This window comes from Pelodiscus sinensis, chromosome 1 (genome assembly GCF_052426305.1).
Source record: "Pelodiscus sinensis isolate ZL-2025 chromosome 1, ASM5242630v1, whole genome shotgun sequence".
Classification (NCBI taxonomy): domain Eukaryota; kingdom Metazoa; phylum Chordata; order Testudines; family Trionychidae; genus Pelodiscus; species Pelodiscus sinensis.
The window spans coordinates 92,151,517-92,167,038 of record NC_143052.1 but is presented as its reverse complement, the minus strand read 5'-3'; the positions used below and the strand labels follow the sequence as shown (position 1 = coordinate 92,167,038).

At 46.0% G+C, this 15,522-nt stretch overlaps 1 protein-coding gene across 11 annotated transcripts in view; it reads left to right on the top strand.

The window, feature by feature from the left end:
* TNRC6B (trinucleotide repeat containing adaptor 6B) overlaps positions 1-15,522 on the top strand; it is a 260,830-nt gene that overhangs the window by 183,191 nt on the left and 62,117 nt on the right. For all 11 annotated transcript variants that reach the window (XM_075912508.2, XM_075912457.2, XM_075912600.2 and 8 more), the window contains 4 exons: positions 1,166-1,324; positions 6,043-6,221; positions 12,427-12,501; positions 15,189-15,234. In XM_075912508.2, coding sequence (XP_075768623.2) covers positions 1,166-1,324; positions 6,043-6,221; positions 12,427-12,501; positions 15,189-15,234 — 459 coding nt within the window. The remainder of the gene's footprint in view (positions 1-1,165; positions 1,325-6,042; positions 6,222-12,426; positions 12,502-15,188; positions 15,235-15,522) is intronic.

Below are 15,522 nucleotides of genomic sequence, written 5' to 3'. Positions count from 1 at the left end.
TCAGTAGAGTATATGGCATTATATGTCTACACCCAGAGGTTCTCAAACTGGGGGTCGTGACCTCTGAGGGATCACGAGATAATTGCATAAGGGGAATCATAAGTTCTTGGCCTCCACCCCCAAATAACACTTCGCCTCCAGCATTTATAGTTTTGTTAAATGTAAAAAAAAAAGAAGTGTGTTTAATTTATAAAGTGGGGAGGAGGAGGTCACAGTCCAGAGGCTTGCTGTGTGAAAGGAATCACCAATACAAAAGTCTGAGAACCATTGGTCTAAACCATTGTTTCCCAAAGTTTGGTTGTGGGCCCGCATTGAGAGATCAACTAGTAGGTCCGTGCTACTTTATTTACCTAAAGGTTCCGTAGCCACGGTTTGCCATTTCCAGTCAAGGGGAACCATGGGAAGCAGCATGGCCCAGGCTGCAAACTCCACCTGAGGTCTGAAAGACAAAATATGTTGTTCTTAGTTTGTACATCAATACCTGTAAAAGATTTTACTGTCCAAATTCTGTCTTCGCTTATATCTCTGAAACCCCATTGTCGTCAGAGAAATTGCATATATTCAACTTCCCTAATTTCTAAATGCAGAGCACAGTTCTGTTTTAATAATTGTGGACATATATGAGCCACATTATAACCTATTTTATGCTTCCATAGTTGTACTATGCTATTCAGAATAAAAAATAGGTGTGTGTTTATTCCAAAGTAAGTAGCTAGGAGTTAGAATACACAGAACATAATGGCAAGGTGCCATTTTTACATAGCTGCTTTTCTGACCATGTCATACTTTAAATTATGTTGTTTATTTTTTCAGTGTGCACTTAAATTTATCCTTGTTCTTCAGTATATTATATTTCTGTACACCCTGGCACTAATCACTTTTCCTATTAAAAAAATTAAGTAAGCTAGCATCAGGGATAGGCTTCATATTTAAGTTGATACAATAGTAAGAATGTTTCTCATAGCATTTCTAAAGTTAGGGTCATCTTCCTTTTCATTCCTAGAACTGAGAGTCAAGCCCCTGCGGGTGTAGTGTTTGCAATTGAGTAAGTTCCAGTTTATACTTTTTAAAGCTACACCAGAAAGGAGGAAGCAGTAGGGTTTTTGGTGATGCTATGTTGAATGTCAGTAAACTGTCCATAACAAAAGATCTCTTCTTTATGCAGTCTGGAACAAAAGCACACCACCTGCTCCAGATAATGGTACGTCTGCCTGGGGTGAGCCAAATGAAACCAGCCCTGGGTGGGGTGAAGTAGATGATACAGGAGCGTCAACAACAGGCTGGGGCAATGCATCCTCCAACGCCCCGAATGCCATGAAACCAAGTGAGTATAGGGCCAGTAATCAGTCATATTTATAACAATGCTATAGATTTTAGTATCTAACTTTCAGATGTGATTCAACTGTAGATGTAGCACCTCCCCTCTTATTTTCATTTTTGAAAATGAGACAAAAACAAATGTTTTTGTTACAATGCTTATATAACATGGTGCAACTCATTACTGTGGTGCCTCCTTCTGGTCACTCTGGTAATTTGCTCCACTAAGCACCTTCTTCTGACTGGTATCTCATCTGCTGTTTTCTGTTAATGGTTCTGCCACCTTGCATTAGGACCTGCGCCCCTCCCAGACTGTGGCACCCTTCCCTACAGGTACTTCTCCATGGCCGTGCACGCACACCGTGGGGTCCTTTCCCTCAGAGAACCTCCCCTCCCCAACCACCTATACCTATCTTGCCTCAGTGACCCTACTGCCAGTCCTCATGGCCAAACTGAAGTCTGACGTGGCCACTCACCATAGGCAAGTGGGTGGAGACCTGCTGCTTTTGTTTGCCCTGGCTTCCTCCCCTGCAGCCCTAGTATCCCTCAGGCCCCTGTTGCTGGCCTCAGCCTGGAACTACTTAGGCTGGAGCTCCCCTTGCTCACCCTGCCTTTCTTCAGCACTTCTCTGTCTGTGGTATCCTGGTTAGCAGGTCCTTCCCCCTCCAGGGCTGGAGTTGTGAGTGTGCTCAACCTGACCAGCTGTCTTTTTTATATAGCCCTTCTGGGCTCTGATTGGCTTCCACAAAACCTCTCATGATTGGCTTCTAGCTATAGCCCTCTCCCAGGACTGTTTTAACCCTTTTTATGCCTGGAGTGGGGTGAGCACCCCACTACAAGCATAAAAAATATTGCATCTTTTAAAATGCTTAGAGCTTTCTTGTATTCAATCCAAATTACTGGACGTCTCAGCTTTTTACTTAAACATTATATCCGTATTCACCAGTGAATGAGATCCTGCTAAACTTCTGAAAAAACTTGGGTTTGGTAACTTTTGAAATTAGAATGACTATTATATAATTGCACATGCAATTTCATTTTTGTGGAAATCCTTTCTGCCAGTATAGGTAGTGGGGGGGTTTTTAGGAGAAAAAAAGTGTGTGCGCAAGAAGGATCCACGTGTGGAGGGAATTCAAAGCAAAGAATGAATGAATAAATAAATAAATAAATAAATAAAAAATACACCAAATTACAAAATTCTTCTCAAAGCAAAAACTTTTATTTGATGGGCGAGTAAGGGGGACGTTTGTACACATACTTTTTCTTGCTTGTATAAGCTAAATCCAGGGCTCAACAAATGCACTCGCCCGCTTGCCCATGGCAAGTAGATTTTTCCAGCTGGCGAGTGCAGGGGCGGACTGGCCTGGTGGACAGTTATGACGGGCTGGCTGAAGCCGGCACTACGGGTGGCGCGGCCCCATCCGATCCACTGGCCAGCGGAGGAGCACAGTGCTGCTGGGAAGGGGGAAGTGCGGCAAGTCTTCCCACCGGGCTGCCTGCGTGCACTCCGGCGCGAGGAGGCGGAGCGGGACGCCAGAACGCTGGCGTGACCTGGCCCTGCTGATTTTAAAGGGCCGCAGCAGCTCGGCTCTGGCCGTGTGTTCCTGGGAGCTGGTTGCGGCATGTGGCATAGCCAGGGCCCGCCCTGCCAGCTCCAGTCCTGCCACGGCCCCAGCCCGCCTTTGTCTCCACGCTGCCCTACACTCCAGACCCCCTGCTCTCCCTCTTCCCTGCGACCCTTTGGCTCTGTGCCGCCCTTACACCCTGATCCCTGCTACCCCCCCCCAGCTCTGTGCTGCCCATTCCCTGCACTGCCTCTAAACACCGATCCCTCTGCCCCTCCCGTTCCCCGCGTCCCATCCCCGTGCCTCCACTGCATCCTGCTACCCCCGATCCCTGCATCCCTCTGGCTCTGTGCCTCCCGTTCCCTTCGCCAGCCCTGTACTCCCCCACTGTTCCCTGCACCCCTCTGGCTCTGTGCTGTCCCTGCACCCTGCTCCCCCTGTGGGTCAGGAGTGAGGGGTGCTTGCCCATAGAGAGAGTCTGGACAGGGCAGGGAAAAGGCTGCTGTGACCGAGCAGTGAGTGAAAGGGGGAGTTCACTTGAAGCGCCTTTGTGTTTATGGGGAAAAAAATGAAAATGCTATATGTTATTTATAGGGCTAAAATGCCGGGACAAAAAAGAAAACCAAAAAAAAAAAAAAAACCCATTGCAAAATGCAAACGTAAAAGACAACAACAAAGGGGGGGGGGGATGTTTTGCTTGGGGCAGCAAAAAACCTAGACCTGGCCCCTGGGGAGGGGAAGGGGCTGGGCTGGGCTTTGGGGAGGGGAGAGAAAAAATATGGGGAATGAGCTTCTGCTGAGGGGAGGAGGTCAGGAGAAGAAAGGGGAAGGCACCAAGAAACAGTGGAGCAGAAGAGACAAATGCCAGGGGGGCCAAGTGCAGACAATGAGGAAAAGGGCAGGAGGGGAGGTGTCAGTGGGAGGGGGGACAGGGTGATGCTGAGAGAGGAGAGGGTAAGGGCACTGGGGGCTGGAGGGGGAGGTGCTGGGAGAAGGCTTGAAAGAAGGGGTGGGCATGAGGAAGGCAGGTATGGAGCAAGGCATCGGTGAAGACACAGGGGCAGGAGAGGAACGGGGGCAGAGGGTGGGTATCAGGGAAAAAGAGAGCAAAGGGGGCAGGTGCCAGGGGATTCTGCTGGTGAAGCAGAAGGGCAGACACCTGCAGGGGAGGGACCAGCACCAGAGGAGAGAGGCAGGGCAGGTATGTAGAGGGAGGTGTTAGGAGAGGGGATGAGGAGGGGTAGCTCACATGATCAGAGTGGGGCTACTGGAGGAGTGGGTACAGGGCGGAGAGAAGGGCTGGCAGAGGGGGGCAGGTCTCAGGAAGGCTGAGGACAGTGAGAAGGGCAGGAGTCAGGACAGCAGAGGGTGAGGGGTTGGGGGGCAGCAGGCACTAGGGGAGCTGATGGAGCAAGAGGAAGAGTCATGGCTGCAGAGAGAAAAGGTAGAGGTTTATAAGATATTTATTAATAACCTGCGTGATATTTATTAATAACTTATTAGTAATTACTGTTCTTATTCTTATTAGGAATTTATGCCATTAAAAAATACTTTTTGTGGAGGAGGGTGGCAAGTCCCTTTTTTGTCTGACGAATAGGATTTTCCATAATTTGTCAACCCCAGCTATATATATAATTTTCACAAACACACACACAATAAAAACCAGCACTATGATTAAAGATTGATTACGGTTGTTGAGAAGTAGATTTTATGCTTGGGCTGATACCTCAATTGGGGGTACTTTTGTTAGGAATAATTTAGAATGAGAATTCAGATACAGATTGAGACATTTTGAAAAGAAGGGTTCCCACAGTGGTGTCTCACCTGAACATTTTATTGTGTATGTTAAGTTCCCTTTTTAAATGTATACATAGGAATAAAAATATTGTTGTGTGTATATATATATTTATTATGGCTGTTATTCCTGCTATGGGAGCTCTACCTTTTGTGTTTCCTGATTTTTTTTTTTTGTTAATATTCAAATTTTCAACCAGAGTGCATTGGAACCCCCTTATTTCTGATTTCTTATTGCCAAAACAAAAAGGCCTTAACAGGAAGAAGATGATGGAAAACCAATTTTGGGAAGGTAGGTAGATAGGTAGAGCAAGTAGGCAAGATGAAACCACATAATGAATGGAGTAGTATTGGTCAGCAAACAAGGTAGGGAATGAGAAACTTGTAGGCTGGTCATGAGAAGCTGCAATTATAATACACTTTGAGTGGGTCAACTGGCATAGGAAGGTGCAGGTGATAGGATGAGAGCTCAGCAGGGGAAGGAACACTCCTTAGCTAGTTTTGTAAGATGAAATTGTTGCAGCATTTGAGTAGCAATGCACCCCTTTGTTTAAATGGCAACACCAACATGCTGCTAGAGTGAACCAAGACATTAAAATCTGGTTTTCACATTTTGTTATTTTTGAGTAACTACATTGAAACATCGGCAGTGTTTAAAGTTCCTGTTCTAGATTACTCACATCTTAATCTGAACAGAAGCTCATTCTGTGTTTCTATGGGTTCATAAGCAGAATGCCAGTAGTTTTTATATCCGATCTTAGTAAAAATACAAACAATGTGAAGTTGCACAGAGAATTTGTCTTGCTTTCCATGTTTTTTTCTGACCAGTGTCTGAGAATTAAATCTGAGTTTTCCAGAGTTTTGTTGTCAGTATACTAGCAGATTGATAGAAAAATGTGTTCAGTGTTGTAATATTGGGTTTTTATAGGTTGTTGGGGCTTTTGAAGGAAAACATTTGCCCTGAAGAATAGGTTTTGATATAGGTTAACCATATGGACCTAATTCCTCAATGACATTTGTTTGAGAGCCCATGGAATCCTTTCCTCTACATTGGAAATTATGAGCTCCTTTTAGGAGGTCATTTTTTACTGAGCACAGGAAAGTAAAAGGCATTTAATATGTTTGAAGCCAAAGCAAATTTAATATTCAGAACACTTGAAAAATATAGTACACTACTTAGCACTAAATACCGGTAGTCTTTTAGGTGTTATGCTTTGTGTGCAATTTTCTGCATTAGAATAAAATGAAGAAAACAAATTTTTAGACTTATAACAGCAGTTGTGTGCTAAGCATCTCACTGATCTTGTCACAGTGACATAAAAGCTGATGGTTAAGAGTTATATTGGCTAACTTTTTTGCTTTGAAGGTTCCAAATCTATGCAAGATGGCTGGGTGGAGAATGATGGGCCAGTAACTGGAACACGTCATTCAAGCTGGGAAGAGGAGGAGGAAGGAGGAGTCTGGAATACAGCAGGCTCTCAAGGAAGCAGTTCCTCTCACAACTCAACAAACTGGGGGCAAGGAGGCAAGAAGTCCCAAATTAAGGTAAGAAACCTAAAGCTTGAATGATTCATAACTGCTGTGTACTCAGAAAGCAGGTATAACTAACATTTTTGGAGTGATTGCTGATGTCGATTCCAAGTAGGTGTGTGCTGACTTCATGCACAGTCATCAGGAGGTTTTTCCCCTAGTGGTATCCTGTGGGACAACTGTGGAGCCCCCTGGAGTGGTGCTCTTTGTGGTTTATATAGATCCCTATTGACCCGCTCTGTTCCTTCTTACCACCAGTGACAATCCTTTGAGCGTTCTTCTCTTGCTTCCCACTAGCAATTCCCCAGCTTTTGTTTAGCTACTCTCTTGTAAATGGTTTTATTAACATTGTTTTATTGGAGTGTTAGGGATTGATGGGTCTGGGAATGTGGTAGGGTGCAGGAACGGGCTGGGGGTGGGAGGGCTGAGTGGAGGGTAGGGTGCAGGAGCAAAGAGAGGGTGGAGGGACTGAGCAATGGGGGCCACTGACCTGGCACATGGTTCTGTGTCCCCCACAGCTCCCAGGTACTGCCCCCTGCTGCTCCTGTTGTCCTTGTTTATGGCCAGTCGAAGCAGCAGACGGAAAAGCCTCCAGGCAGAACTTTGCTGCTCTGCCGTTTTCCCAGCTGGGGGGAGGGAGAGTGACAGTGTGCATATCCGCTTCCTGCCCTTCACCAGGCAGAGCCCCATGGGTCTGATCTGGCCCTGCCTTGTCTGAATCTTCTCCATGAGGCTCAGGGCTCTTGCCCCCTTCTTCAGCAGGGAGCCAGTGTTGGCGCTCCAGCCCTGTGGGTGGGGGGAACGCCAGTATTGGCTCCCTGATGCTGGAGAGTAGAACCCCAAGCTTCAGGGGCCGGATCTAGGCAAGCCAGCCCCCAGGCCATAGGCTCCCCACTCCTGCCTTAAAGTGCTTGGGCGAAATACACCAAACATATAAATTCAAGATCTGCAGGAGTATGTGACTTTGCAGAAATAAGGAGAGAGATGTTAGGCTCAAACTCCTCTTCATGGAGTCAGCCCTGCACTCTCAACTGATACATCTTGGACTGACACTGAAATCAACTGTATTGGTGTACAATGCACCATCCTAAGTTTGGGATAGCATGCAGAACTGCCAACGGATCTGATGCCCAAGACTTCCTGGCACCTCCATTCTCCACCATCTAAGATTGATGTAGTGACCTCCCAGTACTGAATGCATTCTCCATTGCTTCATAAGAGACAGAAGCAGCCAGATAGAGGGTGGATGCCAGCAACCAAGGGTGATAAAACTGAGTGTGTCCTACACCAGGCCACTCCACAGTGCCTCATAAGCAACCAATACTCTATTCTGCCATCACATGAAAAGCTGTGGAGTCCAGTTCTGGTGGACTCCCCAACATGGTAGAGTGAGATAGGGGACTTGGATATGTCATCCATTTCTGCTATATCTGAGGCAGCAAGGGACCTTATTAAAATGACTGCCCTCACAGTCAGTATACAGGCCCTCGCAGGAACTACACCTGGCACAGACCACAGTGCAGACACCTTCCAGAGATAAACTGACCATGCTTTATGAATGATTCCTCTCTCCTTGACCAGTCATAAGAACATAAGAATGGCCATACTGGATCAGACCAACGGTCCATCCAGCCCAGTATTCTGCCTGCCTACAGTGGCCAATACCAGATGCCCCAGAGGGAGGGAACACAACAGGTAATCCCCACGTGATCCCTCCTCTGTCTCCCACCTCCAGAGAAACAGAGGCTAGGTCCTCCATTCCTACCCATCCTGGCTAATAGCCATTGATGGACCTAACCTCCATGAATCTATCTAGCTGTTTTTTGAACCCTGTTAAAAGTGCTAACCTTTACCATATCCTGGGACATCACTTCATCCTAGAACTGCTCTACCTGGCACTTCTTCTCCTGTGACTGTTCCCCTGACATCATTCTCCAGCACCGTCTAGAACTGTGCCTTCTTGGTCTCTGACTCTGTAGCTGGAGTCCTACATATCTAGACAGAGCCAGCACTGCTCACAACGCTCCCACTGGTAGCAACCACACCAGGCCCCGATGTTGTCTTGCAGTCCTGAGTGGCAAGCCCTGGTGCAGTGGTCTTTTAGGAAGCTCTGGGCTTGCCATCAAGCCCACAGCCCCATGGTTCATGTTGGTAGCCTTATACAGGGGACCCCCCACCATCTTCCTTGTTGGGGTGGGAACCCTCAAGAGAGTCAGTATACGATGCCCAGGTCGGTGTCCAGCCCAGCACAATGATTGGTACTATTTCTGGTGCCAAGCTTAGCATAGGCAGAAGTATTGACTGGTGCCATGACAATTTTGACACTGCCATCATCCATTAGGAAGACTACTTAGAAGATGGAAGGTCAGGAAGACCCGGGGTCCACAGGAGCATCTTCATCTTTCTACCCAGATGAAGAGGTCGCTGGCTTGTCCACTTCTTTCCCAGCCATGTATAACAGAGTCTGCTAAGAGCTACTAAGGGGAGGGTAGCACAAAATTAGGGCTTACAAGCAAAGGAGGTTGCATAAGAAGTAAATTTGATGATTGATATCCTTGCCCAAGAGGGGCCATATAGTTTGGCATTGCTGCTCATAAAATTGAGGCTTTGTATGGCTCTGTAGACTTTATTATCCCTTCCTTGGATCTGGGGGAGTGGTACGTCGACCTTAATTTGAAGGATGCATAATTTCATGTTTCCATCGTCCTGTCTCTCAGAAGATTTCTTTGGTTTGAGGTAAGGAAGATGCACTGTTAGTTTACAACCCTCCTCCTTGGCTTCTAAATAGCCCCTTGTGTTTACAAAATGCATGGCAATGGTGCCTGCCTTCCTTCAAAGAAAGCAAGTGCAGGACTTTAGCCAGTCATCCAGGTAAGGAATCAGGGTTCAGTCTCAGGCCCAAGTAGAGGGCCATGTGAGATTCGTGCGTGACAGGTTCCTTGGACTCAGTCTGGTCTTGAACTTGACAAAGTCAAATCCCCACTCAGAGGATAGTTTATTGGAGCCCAGCTAGGCACTATTCAAATCAGGGTTTTTCTTCCACAAGCTTTATTCCTCACCATGAGCACCATCATAAGGGACCTTATTGCCTTTCCTAACAGTCTGAAACTGTCTAAAGTTACTTGACCATATGCTAGTCTCCACATACATAGTGCAGCATGCCAGGACAGAAAGTGCCAGCAGTTCTGCTCCTTCCTGAATCATACCCAGGGATCACTAGCAGACACTTTCCTCATTCCTTGGAAGGCACACTTCCTGTCTGCATTTACACTGTTTCCACTTACCTACAAAGTCCTGCTCCAGATCGGTGGGGACAAGTAATCTTTAATTCTCATAGCTTGGACATGGCCCCATCTGCATTGGTTCACCATGCTAGTAGACCTTGTTGTTGCACACACCTATAGTTCTGCCTGTGTGTCCGCATTTAGTCACACAGGACCACGGTCGACTCGAGCACTCCAGTCCCCTTCCCTCACAGGATGAAAGCTCCATGGCTGAATCAGCTAGAACTAACATGTTTGGACTTAGTGAGAGGGGTGCTCCTAAGTTGCAGGAAACATTCCGTGTGCACCAAATACCTAGCCGAGTGGAGGAGATTTTCCATTTGGTGTCTCCAGAAGGTATCCATCTCTGTCATCCTGGTTTATTTACGCCATCTGAAGCAGCAGGGCCTAACATCAGTATCTGTAAAAGTTCACCTGGCAGCCATTTTAGCTTTCCACCACAGCTCAGCAGGCTGTTAACTTTTTGCTAATCCCATTATGGGATGTTTCCTACAAGGTCTGAACAGACTCTACCCTCATATAAAGCAACCGATCTCAATTTAGTACTGTTGAGGTTTATGGGGCCCCCCCTTCAAGCCACTGGCAGCCTGCTCCCTCTTCAATCTTTTCTGGAAGGTGACTTTTATGGTTGCTGTCACTTTGGTCAGAAGGGTATCAGAACTTAAAGCCTTAAAATCTGAGGCCCCTTGTACTGTCTTTTATAAAGACAAAGCACAGCTTTGTCCACACCCAGTCTTTTTGCCCAAGGTGATTTTTGTCATTTCAAGCCAACCAGGACATTTTCTGACAGATGTTCTACCCAAAGCCACACATGACTAACCAAGAGCGGTCACTCCATTCCCTGGGACTTAAATGTGCACTTGTATTCTACACAGAATACACTAAACTGTTTAGTAAATCAACTCAGTTGTTTCTTGCCATCATGGACACGATGAAAGAGCTTCCTGTCTCCTCTCAGGGATATATTCTTGGACTATGGCATTCATCAGGACCTGCTATGACCTGGACAAGGTTCCTGCTCTTTCACTAACTACACATTCAAGAGCACAAGCTTTTTCTATGGCATTCCTGGCTCAGGTTCCCTTGCAGGACATCTGCAGAACAGCAATGTGGTCTTCAGTTCACACATTTTGCATCCCATTGTGCCATCACTCAGTATGCTAGAGACGATGCCACATTCAGTAAAGCAGTGTTCCAGTCTAACTAAATGACCTGTGATCCCTCCTCCAGGGGATTGCTTTGGAATCGCCTACTTGAAATTGATATGAACAATCACTCGAAGAAAAAAACTGTTACTTACTTCTCGTAACTGTTGTTCTTCAAGATGTGTTGCTCTTGTCCATTCCAAGACTCACTCACCTCCCTCTGTCAGAGTTTTCCAGCAAGAAGGATATGAGCAGGCAGCGGGTCCGCAGGGATCTATGTATACTGTCATAACGATGCCACTCCAGGGGGCTCCACAGCTGACCCGTCAGGTACCACTAGGGGAAACATCTTCTGACAACTGTTCACATAATGTGTACACACCTACATGAAATGGACATGTGCAACACATCTTGAAGAACAACAGTTATAAAGAAGTACGTAAGCATTTCACTTTCCTTTTATAAACAAGAACTACTATAGTGGAGAATTAATCTATAGAGGTGGCTGTATTGCAGTGGTATGTGGAATGACACTCTTGTTTTTATGTAATATGGATATTATGACTTGTAACGCCAACAGATATTTCCAGAAACCTTTTGGCATGTGGGCTGCAGAGCCGTTACAGAATGAAACTGAGCAACAAAGGTCATTGTAGATCTCTGGGTAACACATCATGCTGCATTAGGCTGTTGCTGACACTTTTACACAGCCTGTTGAAGTTCTGATCTCATTCTCACTTCTAGTAGTAACCCTCTCTTATTTCTGCTTGATTTTTGTGCTCCCACCTTTGTTCTTGCTGAGGCCATGTTTTCACTATGTGGAAGACTGACACTGCCATGAATGAGCTTCAGGAGTTTGATTTAGTGATTCTAGCAAAGGCCCACTACATCGAACCCAGAGGGCGCCCCCATCAATGCCAGTAATCCTGCTCCTCACAAGGAGTAAGCAAAGCTGAGGGAGTATTTGCTCGCATCAACCTTCCTCTGTGGAGCCCATGCAGAAACTCTATTTAAGATATGTTGACTTTAGCTACGTAATTAACATAGTTGGAGTGGTGTATCTTAATTTGATCATCCCACATAGTGAAGACATGGCCAGAGTGGCAAGAGTGATAACAATTGGAAGTAAAATGACTGTGCCCTTGCCTGCAACACCATGGATCTAACTGTTCTGTAGAGGATAGAGCATGTTAGACTTCCTACTGTGGTGTTGCATATTGTGTTAATATTAAGATGACTCCTTATAGCCAGGGGTCACACTTTGGATACTACTGGGTTAAGATAAGGTGCAAATAAAAAAAAAATAGTGTTTAATGATTTTTTTTTTAAACTTACTCTGTCTTACTATATGGATGTCAGTTTCTGCTTTGGATAAATTGATTCCCTTTAATTGACATTTAATTGCTTTTATGGTTAGGATAAAAAATAATCTGTAAACTTTCCTTTTCTGTGCGTGCGTGTGTGCTATATTGCCAATTTCTGCTTTCAGTTTTATTTGGTCATTCATAAATTTCAACAGGACCAAATTGAAAGCCTGTTGAATTCAGATACATCTACATATAATAGAACAGAATGCATCAGTTTAAGTAAATAAATTATAGTATTTATAGCGTTATTTTTTTAGAATGTGGCAGGTGTCCGTTAAAGAGTAACTGTAGTCTTTCAGAGACAGATTTCAGGGACAGTATTTTCAGTACATACTTCTGCAGCTATGAGGTAAAATAAAGAAAGTATGAAAATGGAGGAAAGATAAGGAAACTGTTTAATTATATGTCTGTTCTTGTGTTTTAGTGTTCATTAAAAGGAGGAAACAGTGATTCGTGGATGAACCCTTTATCTAAACAATTTTCAAATATGGGATTACTAGTAAGTGGATTATTTAATGTCATAATCCAATAGAGAAGCACTAGCATTTGTGTAGTAAGCAAAGTTTTAAATTCTGTCATATTTACTATCTGGTGTTTATTAACTAATTGCATTTATCATTCACATTCTCTTTCTTGCTATACTGATTGCACTACTGATAGTTGGTGGCTATTTCAAACTCCACTTACTAGTCAGAATATGTCTTTCTGAACATGTGGGCCACAGACATGCGTGAACTTGGGCAAGACAGTATCACTATCCCTAAGCTCTCCATCTGGAGATATTTCCTTTATCCTATCCTTCGTCTTGTCTATTTATATTGTAAACTCTTCTGTGTTTAGTACAGTACCTAGCACAGGCGTAAGCAATCTTTCAGCAGTGGCGTGCTGAGATTTAACTTACTTCTTTTTACAAGTCTGTGTGCCGTTGATACGATTTAAAGTTAGTAATAGCCTTTCCACCACCTATTGTTGTGTAGTCTGATCCACCCAGCCCAGGTGGGGACAGGGATAAAATCCTGCTTCTCAAAGTAGCAGACACCAGCAGTCTGTCCTGTCCTAGTGCCCAGCTAAAGCACATATTATCCACACCTCTCCCACCTCACAGCACAAACTACCTTCCTACTTCCACCTCACCCCAGTGCCAACACCCACTCACCCATTTTCCCCCCACCTACTCAGTGTAGTCAGCCCCTTACCTCCCACTTCCCAGGACACTTGAGTGTGCTGAGTTTCTGCCTCTCCCCCCCCCCCCACGCAAAAGGGATTCTCCAAACTCCCCTCCCTTCTGATTTCCCTCCCACAGTTACCCACTCACTCACTCTCTCACTTCTCCTCCCCCAACCTAGACACTTACTCTCTCCTTACCTTGCTTTTTATTACCTGCTCCGGGAGCTGCTCCATTTCAAGCATGAGCCAGCTCCATTTAGTTGCTTGCTCAGCAAGACAACGCCCCGCCCCCTGCCTATTAATTGAGCTCCTTGCATGCGTGGGAGCTTTGAACTTCTGAGCAGAGCTCAGAAAACACCTATGCAATTGCGCAGCTTGGAAGGAACTATGGTTCCCTGCCACTGGCCCCCTCAGCTTGGCGCCCCTCCTTGTGACTGGCTCCTTCAGCCCCGCTGATGGCTGGGAGACACAGCTGCCCTGGCCCTGCTGTCATAACTGCTGCTCCAGCCAACATGGCAGCCAGCACGGCAGCACACAGCCCTGCCCTCTATGCTGGCCTGCCCCAGCCGCAGCTGGGTTGACGCAGCCCTGGCTTTGCTGCCAAGGCTCCGCTGCCACAGCTCCAATCAGGTTTCTCCTGCAGGGCAACTGCACCCATGCGGTTGTGGCTCTGTCCCCACTGCTGGGCCAACACACAGACTCCATTGGACTGCCACAACACAACCCTGCTGCCGAGCCAGTGTACACATGCTACCCTAGACTCCAGATGGGTTGCCGGGCTGCCCTTGCTACTACCACAGCTCCATTACTGAAGGAACAGCTATGTGGTCCAAGCCGTAGTAGTGGCCGCCCAGGAGCAGCCACCTGCCCAGATCCCAGCCCCACTGCCAGAGGAGCACCCTGTGTGGTCTATGCCCTGGCCGCCGGAGGAGCTTGCCAGACTGAGCCCCCATGCATACACCAGCAGCAACTCCTCTGCTTCCACTGGCTCACTGCTGCAATGGAGTTGGGCAGGTGGAGAAGGGCAAGAGCACCAGCCGCTGGTGTACAGCCCAATCTGCAACCTCTCTGCCTGCCCCCCAGAGCTGGTGCTACAGTTGTGTGCCAGCCATGAGGCTCTCCAGCAACAACACAGGCTCCCTGCTGAGCTCCTGCCCCGCATGCCACTGAAAATCGGCTCACATGCCACTTATAGCACACATGCTGTAGGTTGCCCACTCCTGACCTAGCACACACATATATAGCCCCAGTAATAGGACCTCTAGGTGGAGCTGTAAGACAAATACTACATCACTATCAGTGAGAAGTGCAGAGATCTACACTGCCTTCTTTTCAGTTCACAACTAGCCATCCATATAATGGGGAGAGGTTTTTTTGCATTTTTCAAAATGCTGTACAAAGTTAAGTAAGGTACCTTGTGAACTAACTATTATCCTCATTAAAGGATTGCAGAAATTGTGGTGTAAAGGTGTTGTGACATATCTGAGACCAAGCAGAATGTCGCTGGCAAAGCTGGGAGTAGAATCTGAGCTCATGGCTTCCAGTCTCAAATTCAGTCTGCTAAATCACACTGCCTGTCAATTATGGGAACACCCTGTCCCAAACTGCCAACAGAAGAATAATTTGGCAGCACATTTTAAGATTTGATGACTTGACAAGTCACGAGAAAGAGCTATCATTCTGGCTGTTGCTCACATAATTTGATCCTTTGACCACTGGAACATGAGGACAGAGGTTCATTTCTCAGAGCAGCTGTTCAGCCATCTCTCTCTGTTGCATGAGTTCATATGTCTAGTTACATTTTAGGAAATTTAACACCAAACACAGCTTGGATGAGTTGTACTCAAGGTTACATCAGTATTAGTTTTCTTTTATTTCATTTAGGACATTACTTTCATTCTCACTGGCATGCCCGTACACATTTCCAATACACATTTTTACCTTTGAAGGCTATTTTCTACAGTGTTTTAGAACTTTGTTCAGGAGTCAGACCATCTCTCTTTTTTTCCCCCCCTTCAGAGTCAAACTGAGGACACTCAAGGCAGTAAGATGGACTTGTCTGTAGGTGCGTATAACTTCATTACAATGCATTTGGCATGATGGCTCATATTATGTATGTACATACTTGTCTTTAGGAGGGGGCACATTTCATTATTTTGAGCTGTGTTCCTTACTAGCAAGATAGAGTAGCAGCAGCCAGCCTATTGGCTGAAGAATTTATGCATATATGTAGTTGCTGCTGAGACAAATTGGGCTGTGGAAAAGAGAAATAGCAGCACAGAATGAAAGGGTGCTTTAAAAAAAACTGTTGTAGCTTAAAAAATGGAAAGAATCCCTTGTCACATGCCTTTGC